This window comes from Ursus arctos, unplaced genomic scaffold (assembly GCF_023065955.2).
Source record: "Ursus arctos isolate Adak ecotype North America unplaced genomic scaffold, UrsArc2.0 scaffold_24, whole genome shotgun sequence".
In the NCBI taxonomy this organism is placed as follows: domain Eukaryota; kingdom Metazoa; phylum Chordata; class Mammalia; order Carnivora; family Ursidae; genus Ursus; species Ursus arctos.
Genome location: NW_026622919.1, coordinates 33,853,709 through 33,873,540, shown reverse-complemented (window position 1 = coordinate 33,873,540; position 19,832 = coordinate 33,853,709). Strand labels below are relative to the sequence as shown.

Here is a 19,832-nt window from a genome sequence, read left to right as displayed (position 1 = left end):
ATGAAAAGTACAATAATTAAATGGAGAAACCACAGAGCATGTAAATCTCTAGCCTCTGGAATTCACAAAATCAAGAAACTACTGAAGACAGTTCTTTTTGTAGATGAATTCCTTGATACTTTTTCTGAAATTCTGTTTGCTCCAGGTAGGTATTTTGCATCTTACTGAATGACCTATATATGCTCCATTCTGTTCTTTCTCTTGATTTTCTAGGATATCTCGTAAAAATAGCTCTTTTCAAATTATTCTTTTCAAACAAGACAAGAGGCATACAATTCAGTGTGGTGGCATAATGGTGTCTTCTAATGTTTATATCTATAATATGTTTCCTTGAGTGCTGGAGACATCCGAGAAGAAGATGCACAAATTGTCCTTTGGCTCTTGAAGATGTAGTCTCACATGTGGGAAACTACCCATTTAGAATTGTAGGTGTTATGTAAATAGTTACATATTGTTTTCTAGCAGAAGGAGCTCCCTTCATAGATCCATACCTGGGTGTATGTCAGTTGTCTTGCTTGTCTTGCCTTTGTAGCGGTAAGTGTCAGTAATATCTAGCATTACATACAGAGACCAGAAAGTGTAGTGGCATTCACAAGGAGTTTGCCAATCAGATAACTGTACCATTCCTTTGAAAGAAGTATTTTTAGATCAATGTCTTTCCATAGTATTTACATAAATGCTAGTATTTATTAACAGTTTCTAATTGCTTTGGTAATAGTTTCTGACTGTTTTGGTTTTTGGGCTGAGTGTGGAATTGCAAAATTTAATTGAATTTTGGAGTAACAATCTCTTTCAATGAAAATGCTCTTTGACTAAAATTTTAAGCAAGAGGCCATATATACTGATAGGGTTTGTTTTTCGTTTTTTTAAAATTAATTTTTAAAATTTAAATTCAATTAATTAACATAAAATGTATTATTAGTTTTAGAGGTAGAGTTCAGTGATTCATTGGTCTTATATGATACCCAGTGCTTATTACATCATGTCCCCTTCTTAATGTCAGTCACCCAGTTACCCCATCCCCCCACGTCCCTCCCCTCCAGCAACCCTCAGTTTGTTTCCTATGATTAAGAGTCTCCCTTTCTGATTTTGTCTTGTTTTATTTTTTCTTCTCTTCCCCTCTGATCTTCTGTTTTATTTCTTAAGTTCCACATATGAGTGAGATCATGTGATAATTGTCTTTCTCTGACTGACTTATTTTGCTTAGCATAATACCCTCTAGCTCCATCCATGTCATTGCAAATGGTAAGATTTCATTTTTTTGATGGTTGAGTAATATTCCGTTGTATGTATGTGAGTGTGTGTGTGTGTGTGTGTGTGTATGTATATATATATATATATATGTATATATATATATATATATATATGTATATATATATGCACACGACAGCTTTATCCATTCATCCGTTGATGGACATCTGGGTTCTTTCCATAGTTTGGCTGTTGTGGACATTTCTGCTATAAACATTGGGGTGCATGTGCCCCTTCGGATCACTACATTTGTATCTTTGGGGTAAATACTCTGTAGAGCGATTGCTGGGTCATAGGGTAGCTCTATTTTCAAGGGGTTTGTTTTTCAGCTCCTCTCTTTAAATGTACTTTTAACTAGGAAAGCGTACAGAAAAGCTGTAAGAATAAATATAGTACAAATAACACAAAACACACTCATGTACCTTTTACTCAAATTGACCTCTTATTAATTATTTCAGAGTGAGTTGCATATATGACATTACCCATAAATACTTAAGTTATCAGCCAATTTAATCTTGAGAAAATACTTTCATCTAATTTGTCATCCATATTCCAGTTTTATCAATTAACCCTATCATATCATTTGTAGAAATTTTTTTTTGTAGTGCAGGATCCAGGCTAGGATCAGGTATTATATTTTGTTGGGATGTCCCCTTAGATTCTTTTAATATGGAAGATTTGACAGTCTTTCTTTGTCTTTTACAGCATTGATGATTTTGGAGAATATAGCCCCCTACCACTACCCCTTACCTCCCCCCCCCCTTTTTTAATAGAATGGTTTTTAGTTTGATTTTTTTGATGTGTTCTCTTAATTATATTCAGGTTATATATTTCTGGCTAGAATATTACATGAATATTGTTCTGTATTTTTCATAATATCACAGATGGAGACACATGATATAGGTCTGTCCTTTATTGGTGATACTAATTTTGTCCAGTTTCTAAAGTGAATAATCCCTATTTTTTCCCTCATAACTAACAGGTAATTTGGAAAGACCTTGAATATACCCCGCCTTTCATCAAAATTTTAGCTTTATTTTAGCATCTATTGATGATTTTTGCCTGAGCCAATCTTTACTAAAAGGAATGTAAAAAAATGGTTTTCCACCCTCACTTTCCACATAACCAGTAGGCCCTTGACTTCCTATTGTAATCAAGAACTTTCTTTTCTCTATCTTTCTGTATCTGTATTTTTCATGGACTCATGGATTCCTATTTCTTAATGGTTTATAATTTTTTTGTCCTTAATTATTGTGGCTTTCAAATTGTTCCACAGTTGACCAGGGAGAGCCCTTTAGGCTGGTTCTTGTGACATGGTGACATGCCTTCATCAGTTTTTTACTTAAATTTTTTTTTTCTATTTCCTTACTTGCTATCATAAGTTCAGGTTCATCTAGTATCTGCCCTGTCTCAGCCCTGGAATCTTCTTTTTTTTTTTTTTTTTTAAAGATTTTATTTACTTATGTGACAGAGAGACAGCCAGCGAGAGAGGGAACACAGCAGGGGAGAGGGAGAGGAAGAAGCAGGCTCCCAGCCGAGGAGCCCGATGTGGGACTCGATCCCGGAACGCCGGGATCACGCCCTGAGCCGAAGGCAGACGCTTAACGACTGCGCTACCCAGGCGCCCCTCAGCCCTGGAATCTTCTACTTCTGATTCCCCTGTTCCTTTTTTTTTTTTTAATTTAACAATATTTTTTTATTATATTATGTTAGTCACCATACAGTACATCCCTAGTTTTTGATGTAAAGTTCCATGATTCATTACTTGCATATAACACCCAGTGCACCATGCAATACGTGCCCTCCTTATTACCCATCACCAGCCTATCCCATTCCCCCACCCCCCTCCCCTCTGAAGCCCTCAGTTTGTTTCTCAGAGTCCATAGTCTCTCATGGTTCATTCCCCCTTCTGTTTACCCTCTCTTTCTTCTTCCTTTTATTCTCCTACCGATCTTCCTACTTTCTATGTTCCATAAATGAGTGAAACCATATGATAATTGTCCTTTTAATGGGCCATGGCTTTAGATACTAAGCTTTGTCCAGTAGATCTGCTCATTGTTATGGAACTGTTTTTGCTTCTAGACACTTTCAGTGGACAAAGTTTGGAAACACTGAATATTACATACATACATATACTTTTATATGTACATAAATCGGCAAATATACATATACACACATACTTGTGCACCTACACACATATTTTGGAAATGAAGAGTACACATTGGTATTTCCATAGGATTCTTTCCTTTCATCCTCTGTCTCCTATTTATATGTCCCTTGTTTTGCATGGGAGACTCTGATATCAGCACATTTACTTCATTCGTTGAATCCTATAATGGAAAAAGTAATCGCAGAATTGCTTGCTCACACCACTATAAATGTCAAACCAAATAAAAAGAGTTCAGGATTTTCTTTATGTCCATTCCTATCACTGCCCAAAACTGAAGATATGCAGTCAAATACTGTGTTCATATATTATTTTGATTAGTTTGTCCTTTATCTCTCCCTTTCTGCTTTCCTTCATTGTTTTTACAGTTTTCATTTGGTACATAATTTCTTAAGATTTTATTTATTTATGAGAGAGAGAGAGGTAGAGAGAGAAGGGGGAGGAGCGGAAGGAGAGGGACAAGCAAACTCCATGCTGAGAACAGAGCCTGATGTGGGGCTTGATCTCAGGAGCCTGAGATCATGAGCTGAGCTGAAACCAAGAGTCTGATGCTTAACTGACTGAGCCACCCAGGTGCCCCTTAAATAATTTTTTAATTATTTTTTATATGTATGTTCTATTTACATACTTATATATTTCATTATGTTATATATATTTATATTTCCCTTTCTTTCCAAAAGATAACATAACACATGTGCTCTTTTGTATATTGCCTTTTTAACTTATATTTTCTGGAAATTAGTCCATTGTATAGAGGTTTGCACTACAGAAATTTCTGATTTATCTTTAACTTTGATGAATTGAGATGCAAATGTAATTTCCAATGAGCCTAAAGTTTTAAACAAAAATTTTGGACATAGTTATGTTTGTGTAGAAATGCTGACCCAGTTTTAGTTGAATTGAAAAAGTGATAGTATTGCTTGCTTTCATGTATTTATTCCTGATTATTCCTGAAGCAGAGAAAAAATGGTAGTATTTCTAAGGTAATGTTTTTCCTTGCACATGCGGCAGGAGGCAGCAGAGGGATAACTTTCATAATTCTTCGAATATGTGTTTATGAACAAACGAATGAGTGAGTGAGTGAGTGAGAGGAATACTTTTTATTAGTTAAAACGATCATTTTCAAACTCTCTTGTTTTCCCTTATGTGAAACCACATTTGCAATCACCTGTCATTTGGAAAATTCCTCACTACTGGCCTTGAAATCTGCTTCATGTGCCAGCTTGACATCTGGTATCAGACTTTTAAAGACATTCCATTTTAACATTATTATTGCTTTGAGGGATTTTTAATACAGTGTCAGTGATGAAGAAAATTTTTATTTTCTTTTTTCTTTTTTTTTTTAAGATTATTTATTTATTTATTTATTTGAGAGAGAGAAAGTGAGGAGAACATGAGAGGAGGAAGGGTGAGAGGGAGAAGCAGACTCCCCACTGAACGGGGAGCCTGATGTGGGGCTTGATCCCAGGACCCTGAGATCATGACCTGAGCTGAAGGCAGACACTTAACTGACTGAGCCACCCAGGCGCCCCGAAAATTTTGATTTTAGAATAAAAGAACAAAAAGTTTATGTATTAATGTTTATCAAATGATCATGTTTTAAATTATATAAGCATTTTTTGTTTTTATGTTTTGGAAGAGGCAGATTCTATCTGAATTCTGTAGGTCTTTAAAATAATTCATAACACAATGTGGAGCTGTACTAATACTCTACTATTGTCATTTTATTTTTTAAAAATTTTAAATATAAAAATCTGGGTAATGAGTTTTTTTTTATTTTTTTTTAAAGAAAACCTAAATTTAGGACGTATAAGAGCAGTGGAGAATTTAATCCTGGTCTGTTGCTTAGCACATGAGACAGTTGTGCATGTCAGACTAGTGATTCACTTTGAAAATTGACAGGTTGATTTATTTATGTCAGTCATGAGTAAGGGCAATGTCTTTTTCATTCTAATGGTAATACTAGTAAGCCCTCTGACGTGGACAGCTACTATGTGTGTCTTGGTTGATTTATGCATAATTTGTGCCACTTTTCCACTGACTTAATTGAAAATGGAAATATGACAAATTCTTTTGTCTTTTTTTTCTTTTACAGTCTTTATGTAGGAACTAGGAGGACACAGCCTCCAATTTGCTAGCATGTTAAATGTTTAATGTTAGGAAGTCAAGTCTAAGTCCTTTGATTATGTTATAAAATTTATTTGTGGAAAGGCTGCCAGATCCCAAATACTACCATTTCAGAGTTTATGAATTCTTAAAGACTATTCATCTTGTAATTAAAAATTGTATTTGAGCATGAAACTGCCTGAGTGGCACCAGTAGATTATAAAAGGGGGGAAAGTGTCTCAGCAGAGCTTTTAGCTGTTTGTCTGAAACACTTGTACAAACATTCCCACCCACCGCCATCATTCTGCATGGTAAATAAGCTCTGTCCTAATAGCCTGGAGAGTTAAACAGTTTAATAGAAATGACTCTCTGGCTTCCCTCTCTCTCTCTTTTTCCAGCTGATTCGATGTCATCAGTCCCGTGGTGGAGCCTGTGGAGACAACATTCAGTCTTACACTGCCACAGTCATTAGTGCTGCTAAAGTGAGTATCGAGTAGTCCCTGGGAGCTGTGATTTTGTGGAGTAACTATCAGGTTTCTCTCCTGAGTTGTATTGAAATGATCCCTTCCCTTTTCATTCACAAATGCGGAATAAACTTAAGTAAGTCAGAATTATTTTGCCGCTCATGAGGATTGCTGACTAAAGGATTAGGTATTTAATCTCTTAAGGTTCATAAATAATATATCATTCTCTGTTGCAATGATTATAGGGTTTGTATTCATCCAGTTTTAAATATTTAAGTCTGTTAGTTCGATTAGAGTCTTTTATCTAATTAATAATGCTTTTGAAAGAAGCTTTGTATGTTGTCAGCACAGACTTCTGGGTTCTTTTTCTGTGATTTGCATCATTCTACCTATACTGACATCCTTTTGTATCTTTGAACACTTATGAATCTTCTTGACATAAAAAGAATATTGTTCCTTAAGAAAACTTGAGTCAAACCCCTGGCACATTCAAAGACTCTTTCATGTCACAGGGCTGCCCCCCTGCATGTTTGTCAAGTGAGTTCTTTCTGTGTGTGTGTGAGGGTTGATTTTGATGATGGCTCGTAAACTTTATGCTGATTATAAGGTATTCTTATAATCACTATCCTTTTGAATTGTGATGTATACAGCAAAACAGTTCTAATAATAGGGATGACATAGTGAATCTAAATGACAGCATGTAATAAAAAGCACAACTGTTCAGAAAAGAACAACAGTTTAAAGCAAACCACAGGGAGGGAATGAAAGGTCACACTGTTTTATGTAAAACAAATACAAAAATACTTCAAGATTGATCACAAGTGCTTACATGATGGGCTTTAGAATGTGTTCCTAGGTTTGATGAGAGAAGCGTTACATATTTTTTACTCAGAAAGGAAGTGCTGAATGTCTTTATGCTTACAGCACTGTGTATTTTAGATTTAAAATCTTCATAAAAATTGCATACTTTTATCCATTGTGTAAGCAAGAATTATGATGGTCATTTCAAAGAAGAGAAATCTGAGACAGTAATTAGCCAACATCAGCGTTATTCAGTTAGTTTATAATAGATCCACAAAATATACCAATGAGATTTAGTTCTCAAGTATTGGATTCCTTTTAGATTTATCTGGGCCGTATACTTTCATCGGGATAGCTCATTGTATTATCACTTGAATAATTTCTGGTTTACGTGATAGAGGACAACTTTCCATCTCTGCTTTGCTATCGCGTGTTTGTGTGCCTACATAAAGGGAAAGTGACCTGCTTCATGCAGTAACCGTTTTGCTGTTTAACTATTAGCTGAATGTGGACATGCTGGGACGAGGCTAGACTTAATATGCTTTGAAAAGAACAAGTGTGAACTCCCCAGTTTTCTACACCACATATTGAGAACTGTGAGGGATGAGTTCACGTCTGCCATATTTAAACTCTCAAAAATGATGGCGATGACAACACTTTAATCCCATCAATTTCCAATAGGCAGTTGGTCCCTAATAAAATTGGTGTTGAAAATCGTTGTTAGCTTCAGCAGTTGATAAAATTCTGCCATTAACTCTTGAATAAAGTAGTTAATATTTAATTTTTGTTTACTTGCTTTTGCCTGATTTTAATGCTCATTCATGTAAATGTAATAAATATACAAAATGTAATAAATTTACAAAATGAAGGAAAAATAAAACCACGGACATAAAAAAGTCTGTCTTTCTTTCTTTCTTTCTTTCTTTCTTTCTTTCTTTCTTTCTTTCTTTCTTTCTTTCTTTCTGCCGTGTTTTTATTTAAATTCCAGTTAGTTAACATACGGTGCAACATGAGTTTCAACTGTAGAATTTAGTGATTCATCATCCATACACAACACCCAATGCTCATCATAAGTGCCCTCCTTAATACCCATCACCTGTTTAGCCCATCTCCTCCCACATCCTCTCCAGTAACCCTCAGTTTGTTCTCTGTAGTTAAGAGTGTGTTTCTTGGTTTGCTTCTCTTTCTTTTCTTCCCCTGTGTTCATTTGTTTTGTTTCTTAAATTCAACAAATGAGTGAAGTCATATGGTATTTGTCTTTCTCTGACTGACTTATTTCACTTAACATAACGCTGTCGAGTTCCATCCACCTCACTGCAAATGGCAAGATTTAGTCTTTTTTATGGCTGAGTAATATTCCGTTGTGCATATATTCCACATCTTCTTTATCCATTCATTAGTTGATGGACATTTGGGGTCTTTCCATAATTTGGCTGTTGTTGATGCTGCTGCTGTAAACATCTGGGTGCATATGCCCCTTCAAATCAGTATTTTTGTATCTTTGGGTAAATACCTAGTAGTGCAATTGCTGGGTCCAAGGGTAGTTCTATTTTTAACTTTTTGAGGAATGGCCATACTGTTTTTCAGAGTGGCTGCACCGGTTTGCATTCCCACCAACAGTGTTAAGAGGGTTCCCTTTTCTCTGCATCCTCACCAACACATGTTGTTTCCTGTGTTGTTAATTTTAGCCATTCTGACAGGTGTGAGGTGGTATCTCATCATAGTTTTGATTTTTATTTGCCTGATGATGGGTGATGTTGAGCATCTTTCCATGTGTTTGTTAGCCATCTGTAAAGTCACCTATTTCTTGATATATTTTTGGACTTACTGGATAGTTAAATCCAATCATATATTATACATTGCCTTTTTTTTTTTTAAAAAGATTTATTTATTTGAGGGGGGAAGGACAGAGGAGAGGGAGAGAGTCTCAAGCAGACTCCATGCTGAGTGTAGAGCCCGAGGTGGGGCTCGATCCTATGACCCTAAGATCATGACCTGACCCGAAACCAAGAGTCAGATGCTTAACTGACTGTACCACCCAGGCACCCCTACATTCTGCTTTTTTTTTAACCTTATGTGTAACTTATATGAAATATTTTTTTAAAGATTTTATTTATTTGAGAGAGAGAAAGCAGAAGCAGGGGGAGGGGCAGAGGGAGAGGGAGAAACAGGCTCCCCAGTGAGCAGAGAGCCTGATGTGGGGCTCGATCCCAGGACTTTGAGATCTAGACCTGAGCGGAAGGTAGATGCTTAAATGACTGAGCCACCCAGGTGCCCCATGCCATGAAATATTTTTGAAAACATTTTTCTTATGTAATGTTTATGTACTTATGGAGTTCTGTGTTAGGATGAATATTTTGAGATTTCTTTTAAAATATTAAATTATTTTGGTATTTAGTATTAGTGTTTAATATTTAGTTACTTTTCCAAAATTTTGCCAGAAATGGAATGATCCTTCATTTCACTTCCAAGATGTGGATATTTTATATAGGAAAGATTGGAAAGTTGCGATGATTTTACCTCCCAAATGATAATTTCTCCTACAAAGTTATTAGATAAAAGAAACTGTGTGGGTAAATTAGCGTTCTGAAAAAGCAGTTTCAGTTTTCCATGGCAAGTACATCAGAATCACTTCTGTAATTAAGTAGTGTAATTATAAATATATTTTTGTCTTTGTTACTATTACATTATGTATTATACTTATATTAGTGTATTCACTTGTGAAAATTCATCATGATGTACACTTATAATTCCTGTACTTTTCTGTATAAGGGAATGTAAAAGTTTACTATGAAAAGAACAATCTCATCTATAGATCTTCAGACCTAGAAACGTTCTTCAGAGAATGCTAATGTTTAAGAGTGAACAATGACAATATTACAAAGACTCTTCCATAGAATAAAAGAGTCAGATAGTGCTTAATCTTGTATTATCATTCAGGACCACTTTGATACTGAAACTCAACAAGAGCATAATGAAAAAGGAAAACTATAGTCCTGTCTTACTCATGAATATGAAAAATCCTGAAAAATCCTAAACAAAATACTAGCAGAAAAAAATTAAACAGCATATTGTAAGGATAATGTCACAATCCAGTGGGATAATTCCAATACAGGCTGGCTTCTTACTCAAAATCAGTGAATGTAATTTGCTACATGAACAGAATAAAGGAGAACAATTATATGGTTATCTTAATATGTATACAAAAAGGGTTTGATATAATCAAACATATATGCATTGATAAAATCTTTTAGTAAATAGTGATAGTTTCTGATTCTCTGGAATTCCGTTTTTTTTCTCAAAATACCAAATTGTTTAAATGTAGTAAACGTGGTTATTTTAAAGTCTGTTTCCAATAACACCAGTATCTGGCTTCTTTTGGGGGTATTTTTATTGTTTGTTATTTTTGCCGATTCTCACTAATGATGCCTTGACTCCTTCTTTGCCTGAATTTATTTAAAAAATCTTTAGAAACAATTTTGAGTTTGAGATACCAGAATTCTGTGTCGCTATCAATATTGGATCCTCTAATTCCAATTTCAAGGATTGAGTTACATAAATTATTTAAATAAAGCTCACCTGAAATAGCTGTGAGATCCTGATTACTACAGGTTTACTCTTATTTCTATTGTATATTTCTTTGTGGCTTAGCCAAAAACATAGAAGGTCACCAGGTAGACCCTCTTGGACATGACCACCTAGCACCACAAGTCCATCAAAAGCACCACTCAGTCTCTTAGAAGCCTCTAGAACCATCAGATGCATCTAGGCCTAACTACCCACTCACATGTCTGGATTTTCTTGTTCTCTTGGATTCAGATCTAGTAACTCTTTACTTGTTACATATTTAGTACCTTTATGCAGAGTTGAAAAAAAAAATTCTCCCCAGTTACCCTACTTGTTTTCATTGGTAGGATTGACCTGATTTACCTAGCCTGCCATTATTGAAAATAGAAAATAAAATTTCTTAATATTTCTTACCATTTTTATCATTTCTAGGTAATGTATTTTTTGAGATATAACATGGAAAATATTTAAAAAGCCATGTAGTATGTGCTTTTTAGAAAATACTAATGTTAAAATATTCACTTTGCTTGTTAAATCACTTTTTCTGAAAGGGTAATCATTAATATTTTTCTCTCACTGATGACAGCTGCTTATATGACTTCATAGAGGTTAACCACTTTGTTATATAGAAGGATTAATTGAGTTTTTATTCTTATTTTTTGTCTCACCATATAGTTTTAAGTACAAATATATTAATTGTATATGTACTTGAATCTCCTTAGAGGAAATAATCTTTTTTACAGTTTCTGGATTTTCAAATAGCACTTAAAATTAATCTTTATACTTTTCGATTCTTCCCTTTGCTTTTCCAAATAGTTTATGTGGCTTTCCTTAAAATATAATGGTGATGAATTCTCTGTGGCAGTGCTAAGGGGAAAAGTTTACTACTGAAATAATTCAAATTGGATTATTTTGATACATTTATAAAATCTTGGTCTGTATTTCCTAATTACCATATATATCTGTCCTATTTGATTTTTCCTTTTAATGTGTTTTAACCCCAGTGTGGTAAATTGATTTAATAAAAATGCCTCCTTTTTTCTCTGGTTATCTGATAACTTCTTAATGACAACTAACAGCTTCTGTGAGAGCAGCACCATTAGCACTAATGGACAGGGAAGACAACTGATATGGCCTGAGAAAGGTTAAAGATGACTAGCGACCCTTTGGCAAATCTTTCTGCACGGAACAGAATAAGTACCACGCTCATTTGAATTTTGGGTCAGAGTGGACTGTCTGACGTATTTGTTATATTCAGCTCTCCTACAAGATAAAATTTAGTTCTGTGAATAACTCTTAAGATTTGTCCGAAATATAATAAACTTTTTAGCTACCTCAGACTGTGAAGACACTCAGTCTAATATAATATTCTCCATTTGGCCAAATTAGATTTTTTTATTTCTAATTTTTACTGAGTCTTCATCCTTTTTGGTATGTCGAGAGAATCATCAAGTATGTACAGGCTCTTTTGGCTAAACTCTAATCCAAAGACTAACTACTCTGAGGTGATTTAGGTATCTAAACATGGCAGGTGAACACTGTTGAATAACATTATATATTTCTTCTGGACACTTATTCTCATCAATGTGTTTGAGTGTAACATGGAAACAAATTTCTTCTAGAATTGAAGGTCTTTACTGATGCAGAAAACTTCCAGTACCCCTTTCACCCCCTGCATTCTACCTTATTCTGAAAGTTAATGAGCTGTAATAGCGCTGTCTTGTCACTTACTAGACAAAGTGCAGATTTGATGGCTGCTAAGTTTTGGGTCTAGATTTTATTTTTGTCCACTAATAAAATGGTAGTTGTAAGTTTTCTTGGTGTGTGTGAGAATTATCAATAACTCTTCATGTGATATGAGCCTTTGACTGTGAAATATACTACTCTGTTTTCCCCCTTTCTGGAGTTTTTTTTTCCTAGTTCTCTTATGTTGACTTTTCCTTTTATCTTGTGGTCTCTTTGGGACACTTCTTCCCACTTTGTGTGCTCCAGTTCTTTTAGTTTTATTCCTATTCATTGGTATAAAGGATGAAATAATAGGCTCAAGGGCAAATGGGGAGGATATACAACCGGACTGTAAACCTGAAAGGCGGATTCCTTTGATAAAGGGAGAGCTCTGTTTAAGTGGGAGCATCTCCATTAGCATTGATGACGGACGTCCCGCCGCTGAGGCATCGCAGAGGTTAATCAGGCTTCCTAGCCAGCTTCGAGGTCAATACACAGTGGCGCCTGATTTTGTTGGTCCTTCAGAGCCTTTCTTGACAACGCTCTAACAGACTGTGTGTAAGTCATTGCTTGTGAATTATTGAAACAAATGTTTGGCTGCTAATTGAGGAACGCTAATGTGTTTTATAATCACTGCAGTTTGAGTTTTTAGCGCTAAACGAAAGAGTTACAATTGATTTGTGGCTTTTTCATGGTTTCAGTCAGCAGTAAGTTATATCTTTTTGCTTGAGTTCAGCAAATGGCTTTGATGGTCATTTTATTTAAGTATTTATTAGGACACACTATTATAGTCTTCATTCCCCCCCACCCCACCCCCGGGATACGTCTGTGTTGGGAATTCATGAAGTGTGAGGTCACAAGTAGTAACAGGAATAGAATAGAAGGCAGTACTGGATGGTGGTTGAAATCAGGCTTTGGAGATAGACAGTTCTAGTTTTGAATTCTGGCTTTGTCATTGGTTAGCTGTTTGAGCTGCCGTTATGCTTAACTTCTGTAACCTTAGTTTTCTTTTCTATAAACCTGAGGTGTTCTAGGAAATCTGTAGAGATCATTTATGTTAAGAGCCTTGACAAGTGCACAGTAAAGATTCCACGGGACATAGCTACAGTAAAATACATATATAACTAGTGTTAGTTATATGGTATTTTAATGGAAACTTTCCTTGGAAAATATATTTCTTTATTTTAATTCCAATCTAATTGTTGCTTAAATCACATTTAGGCCTTTATAAAGTACCTTCTTTGCTTACCTTTTATGAAACAATATTTGAAATACCATGTATATAATAATTTTCATTTTAAAATTTAGCTATAGCATATGCCAGAATATAGTGAGCATATTCTCCATGATTATTCTGAAAAGAGAGAGTCATTTCATTAAAGATTAATTAGCAGCATTTTAATAAAAACTTTTTCTCACAATTTGAAAATCGGAGAAAATTGTTTCTGAATGTATTCCTCATAATTTTTGATATGTCCATGTTGTCTAGACTACTTATTTTCACTCTACTGGTTAAATATTTTTTCAGTATTTATGAATCACGTGCTTTTCTCTTTCTTTTAGTTTTTTTTCTCTGTGGAACAAAAAAAAAAAATCCCACAAAAACCCATTACTTTAACATTATTGTTTGTTAATGCAAATAGCAGTAATCAGATAATAAGATTCACGTAAAAGAAAAAACTCACATGAGTTAGTTTTATCTATTTGCTTCGAATGAAATGGAACTAAAATGTAATTATAAAACATCTTAAGTTGTCTTTAATTGAAGCAGTATATTAGAAGCATTTCATTGAATTGTTTTCTGTTACCAGAGAAAAAAGAACCTTCTTAGCTAATCTTTTGTGATGTTTTATTCATCTAGTAATTGTTATCTTGGATGGAGACTGTATTTCCACATGCCAAATCTTTTTTTTTTTAATTGAGGTAAAATTGGTATGTAACATATAAATTTTATGTGTACATTATAATTTGACATCTGTATGTACTACAAAATGATTACCACCAAAAGTCTAGTCACCATTCATCACCATCAAATTGACTGCCTTCGCCCATTTTGCCCACCTCCCAATCACCTTCCCCTCTGGTAACCATCAATCCATTCTCTGTGACTTTGTTTTTATATTGTTTGTTTTTTTAGATTCCACATATAAATGAAATCAAATGGTATTTATCTTTTTCCATCTGACTTATCTCACTTAGCCTGATACCCTCAAGGTCCATCCATGTTGTCACAAACAGCAGTATTTCATTCTTCTATGTAGCTAAGGTAGTATTCTGTTATGTGTGTGTGTGTGTGTGTGTGTGTGTGTGTGTGTGTGTGTATTACACATCCTCTTTATCTGTTCATCTATCAGTGGACACTTATGTTGTTTCCTATCTTGGCTACTCTAAGTAATGCTGCAGTGAACATAGGGGTGTACATATCTTTCTGAATTCTTGTTTTCCTATTCTTTGAATAAATACCAGAGAAAAAAAACCAAAGTAGAATAGCTGGATCATGTGGTAGATCTATTCTTAATTTTTTGAGGAATCTCCACACTGTTTTCTGTAGTGGCAGTTTACATTCCTACCAACAGCTAACAAGGGTTCCCTTTTCCCCACATCCTCTCCAGCACTTGTTCGTTCTTTCTTTCTTTCTTTCTTTCTTTCTTTCTTTGATAATAGTCATTCTAATAGGTGTGAAGTGATAACTCATCGTGGTTTTGATTTGCATTTCCCTGCCGATTAGTGATGTTGAACATCTTTTCATGTCTTTTGGCCATCTGTATATCTGCTTTGGAAAAATGTCTATTCAGATCCTCTGATCATTTTTTGTTGTTTTTGGCAGAGGAGAGGGAGAGAGTCTCAAGCAGACTCTGTGCAGACTCTGTGCAGAGTGCAGAGCCTGAGGGAGGACTCGATCCCATGACCCTAAGATCATGACCTGACCTGAAACCCAAGAGTCGGATGCTTAACTGACTGGACCAGTGCCAGGCGCTCAAGGGGTGTCTCCTGTGTGAGCTGCATGTGTCTGCCCACCTACTGTGGTAGGGGCACAGGTGGGGCTCTTGTTTGGCCCACCTGTGATGTGTGGCTGTGGCATAGGAATAGGTATCTTGTTGCACAGTATTACGTATCAGCATATTATAGATTTACTTTGCAGGCATAGTCTTTTTCATTCTACTATTGGTAGAATGGCATTCTACCATTGGTCAGTCTTTTTCATGCTAAAAAATAGATTTAAAATTAGATCTATAATATTGCAAAAAATAACATGTTGAAGATGTGGAGAAAGGGGAACCCTCTTAGGTTGTTGGTGGGAATGTGAACTGGTACAACCACTGTAGAAAACAGTATGGAGGTTCCTCAACAAGTTAAAAATAGAACTACCCCATCATCCAGCAATTGCACTACTAGGTTTTTACCCAGAGAATACAGAAATGCTGATTTGAAGGGGCACACGCACTCCAGTGTTTATAGCAGCACTATCAACAATAGCCAAATTATGGAAAGAGTCCATATGTCCATTGACTGATAAATGGATAAAGAAGATGTATATATACACAATGTGATATTACTCAGCCATCAGAAAGAATGAAATCTTGCCATTGTTATATGCATTAAGAAGAGGGGAGAGAAGAAATACTTTTTATAAAAATATAATTGTTCCCTCATGTGAAACAAACCTCTTTAATGATTTACTTATGGCTTTATTCTCACTATGCTGACTTTCGGGATTCTACTGATAGCATTCACTCAAATTAATACTGATTTTCTAACTAAAATTTAAGATCAAATGAAAAGTCAGACTGAATTTCTGTGACAGTTCACTGCTACATGTAGGCTTGTAAGAGAATAAGGAATTTAAAAGGTAAGAGAATTAACAAAATGCATATTTCTGTTTAGAATCCAAATACTGATGTGAAGTCATATATTTTGCATTTCATTGTATAGACATTGAAAACTGGTCTGACAATGGTCGGGAAAGTGGTGACTCAGCTGACAGGCACACTGCCTTCAGGTGTGACAGAAGACGATGTTGCCCTCCATAGTAATTCAAGGCGGAGTCCTTTGGTTCCAGGCATCATCACAGTAATTGACACTGAAACAGTTGGAGAGGGCCAGGTAAGAACTTCTAATGCAGGTAATGTCCTTTTTCTGCAAAGCATGGGGTGACTAAGAATATCTTTGTGATCAAGAACAGCCAAGTGCACTTGGCCTTGGAGATTATTAATTTGGAATTCTAGAAATTGAGGTTATTTCAGGTTAGAATTTTTTTTTTCAAGAAATGATGAGTAACATGTTAAAACCTGTTACTTTAAGCATTATTAATGTTTCGAACCTAAAGGTAAAATAGAGGTTCTAAGGAGTTCTTGTTATCTCTTCATCAGGACATTTGTTTCGCAAATAAATAATTACATATCTCTTTATACTGTTCTGTTCATAATACTATTTTTTTAAAAAATGGTGCTTGTTATAACCTATATCAGAAGATTAATAACTGATTTTTAAAAAAGATTTTATTTATTCATTTGAGAGAGAGAGAGCGCCTGAGTTGGGGGGAGGCTCCAAGTGAGAGGAAAAGCAGGCAGGGAGCCTGATGCAGGGCTCAATCCCAGGATCCCAAGGTCATGACTTGAACTGAAGACTGATGCCTAACTGAACCACCCAGGCGCCCTTTAATAATTGATTTTTATGGTAGAGACTTGCTCATAGAAGCAATCAATAGGACCTTCCACATTTTGGAGTGAATTTAAAAAATTATTGACTAAATATGATGGTTACAAGTGACAATAATGTAAATAATATCAAATTTTATTACACAAACATTTATTTATAAATAGGAAAAAATTCACAAAGTTGCAACGTGTATATTAGAATACATACGTGGTAATGCATATTATCAAATCCTATATCTTCAGATAATGCAGAAACATTTAGAAGGAGTGATTATAAACATGAAAATATATGTGACATAATGTAAATCTTGCTGGTGAGAACCCCTTTGGGTTTTGTTTTCTCCCCCCATGCACCCATAAAAATTATTTTCTTTTGTATCAATAGTCTTGAATTTTAAAATACATTTCTAAAAGGAAGATAATTGTAAAATTCTAATAGTTTATGATCGTTGCTACAAAAATCCAATCTAAAGCTGATTATTAGAATAGGATAGGAGTAGAGCAACTTTTGTGAAATAGAAATTATTTTAATTTTGTCTATAATATATATTTAATACTGTTTTCAGAACATAATGTCTAGAAGCTATTGAGTCTTTAAAGTATTAACCCTAAATATTGCATGTTCTTTTTAGAAAATCTCCTCCCAATATATATGGTTCTATATCTTATAAAAGATTCTTTGACCACTACTCATGTACTAGTTCCTATAGTAAGATCAAATGGCATTTCAAATACACATGGACTCTACTGCAATTAAAAGACAAAAAAATCTTTTGAATTCTGGGTTATTGAATTTAGCTGTTGTATTTTATTTGAAATCTGAATAATCATCATTTTCCACCTCTCCCATGTTAACTTTGTGGCTCACCAAATATAGTGCAGGCTTGTATTCTTGTTTAAAACTCATTTTAATGAAGTGCTAGCAAACTTTTCAGTTGACAGTAATGAATTTTCTTAAGTTGTGTTAATTAGCTCAAGTCGATAGACACAGACAGATGTTAATTTTCTTTCTTAACTGGAATTAAATATTTAAACCCTTAGTTTTTATGAGTGTTAAAGTAAAAAATATTTTCTTTTGTCCTTTGATTCTTAATTAATTTACCTCCAAGGCCACCCACATTTACTGCGTGGTAACAATCCTCCTCAACATTGTCTAGTTTGGTGAGTATAAGTAAGTCTGTTAAGCATCTAGCATTTGTTGACAGACAGATTTGCGGTTGTTTAGAAGTAGAAAATGTTATCTCATTATTTTTCATGAAATAAAGGTATAACTCAATTTGTTTATTATATTTAAGTGTAGGAACATGTAAAAAGAAAAATCTTTAAGTAATTGTATTAAAAAGCATAGCATTAGGCCTTATGTTATCAAGCCCCCCCCTTCTTTATTAACTTCTTATAAGTTTAAAATGGAATTCTCAGATTTGGAATATGGAAATAAACTGGAGGTTGTGGAGTTGCAAAAGTTCATTTTTCCTTGATAAAGGAATTGTTAATACTTGAAACAAGTTGTTTGTTAGGACATAAGAATTACAGAATTGTCAGCTTTTAAAAAGTTAAAAGAAGTTAAAAATTGTTGGCCAACCTGAAAAATGTAATCTTTTTTCTTATTTGTTGAGATCATAATCTTTTCATTCCCACTTATAACATTCTGAAATTTTAATTGATTTTAAAATTCTATTATAAAGCAGGATATAAATTGATGTTCAATAAATGGTAAGTTGCTATGTGTATTTTGAAAGAATTATAAATAGTTTTTTTTTTTTTTAAATAATGATTTTTTATTATATTATGTTAGTCACCATACAGTACATCCCCGGTTTTCGATGTAAGGCTCGATGATTCTATAAATAGTTTTTAAAGCAACAAGATTTCCTGAGTATAATACTGTCCTCCTTTCTTTTATTAATGTGAATCTGTTTTTTGTCAAGAAGACATTTTTGTCTCTGATACATAGTTCAGTTGGAGTACAGGGCTGTTTTTAGGTTATGCTGGATTGTATTAAAAAGACTTCAGGGGTTATTGTCATAGATTTATCACTTCTAGCCCCTTCCAACTGATGTTTGACCTTAGCTGTAATGTTTTTACTTTTCCATATATATCTCAGGAGCTGAAGCTGACATTATGTTCACTTTTGCTGTTTAAATCCATTGAGCCTTTAATAAAGATAGTTTCATGTTTACAGTGGCAGCGTATAAAATTTGATTCACCATCTTTCTAATGCTAAATTGATTAGTTTGATTTTATGTTGATGGGATCATTGTGTGGTAACTGCATTAAGGAGGAGTGGATTTGATTGACTTCGTGTCCATTTTTAAATCTGCGTTACTTGTTTTATTTAAAAGCATTTTGTGGCTAAGATAAGCTAAGTGGTATAATATACCTTTACACATTTATATAATTGAAGTTACCAGTGTGGCAAAGTCTCTAATCAAAGGAAAACGCTCCAGAATGATGACATAAACTTGAGCTATTTCTTTCCCTGGGTACAAGTGTTATTCATAATAATTTAATGGCTCCTGAAGTGTTTTGTCTATCTTTTTGTTCACATGGTAAAGGCTTATCCACCTTGTATCAATTAAAGTGCTTTGATTAATTTTAATATAGTCAAATTGGTTTTGCATATACTTAAGTTCAGCCTGCTTAGTTAACTGATGAGTAAAATGTGCATGTCTTGGGACAATTGTATTGGGATATCTTTTCTATTATTAATTTGGTGTTTTAGGCAAGGTGATAAGGCAATGGAGAGAATCCTTCCAAAAGTATCTGGCTGTTACATTTGTGAAGCTCATAAAGAGACGATACGAAGAATCTTACATAGTGGTATGAGGCTTTGCTGTTCCCCAAGATTAATGTGCCTTTTTACTAGATGGCTTCTGTATTGGTACCATTAAATAGAGTACTCCCTACTAATTGTGTTGGAGAGGGAGATATAGGGTTATAATATATGAAAGGAAAGGGAATCTTGTAAAGTTAAATTAAAATAGTGAAATGGGCAAAAGTCAAATATTTCACAGAAAAAAAAAATAAAACATACAGATTTTCCCTGACTTAAAATGTCTTGACTTAATGGTTTTTCAACTTTACGATGATATG

General features: G+C 34.4%; 1 protein-coding gene across 21 annotated transcripts in view; it reads left to right on the top strand.

The window, feature by feature from the left end:
• The window catches only part of BCAS3 (BCAS3 microtubule associated cell migration factor), a 578,553-nt gene that overhangs the window by 150,911 nt on the left and 407,810 nt on the right, over positions 1 to 19,832 (top strand). For all 21 annotated transcript variants that reach the window (XR_008961213.1, XM_057317873.1, XM_057317874.1 and 18 more), the window contains 2 exons: positions 5,923 to 6,006; positions 16,015 to 16,185. Coding sequence is in view for 20 of the 21 variants with exons in the window: in XM_057317873.1 (XP_057173856.1) it covers positions 5,923 to 6,006; positions 16,015 to 16,185 (255 nt within the window). In the remaining variant the exon portion in view is untranslated. The remainder of the gene's footprint in view (positions 1 to 5,922; positions 6,007 to 16,014; positions 16,186 to 19,832) is intronic.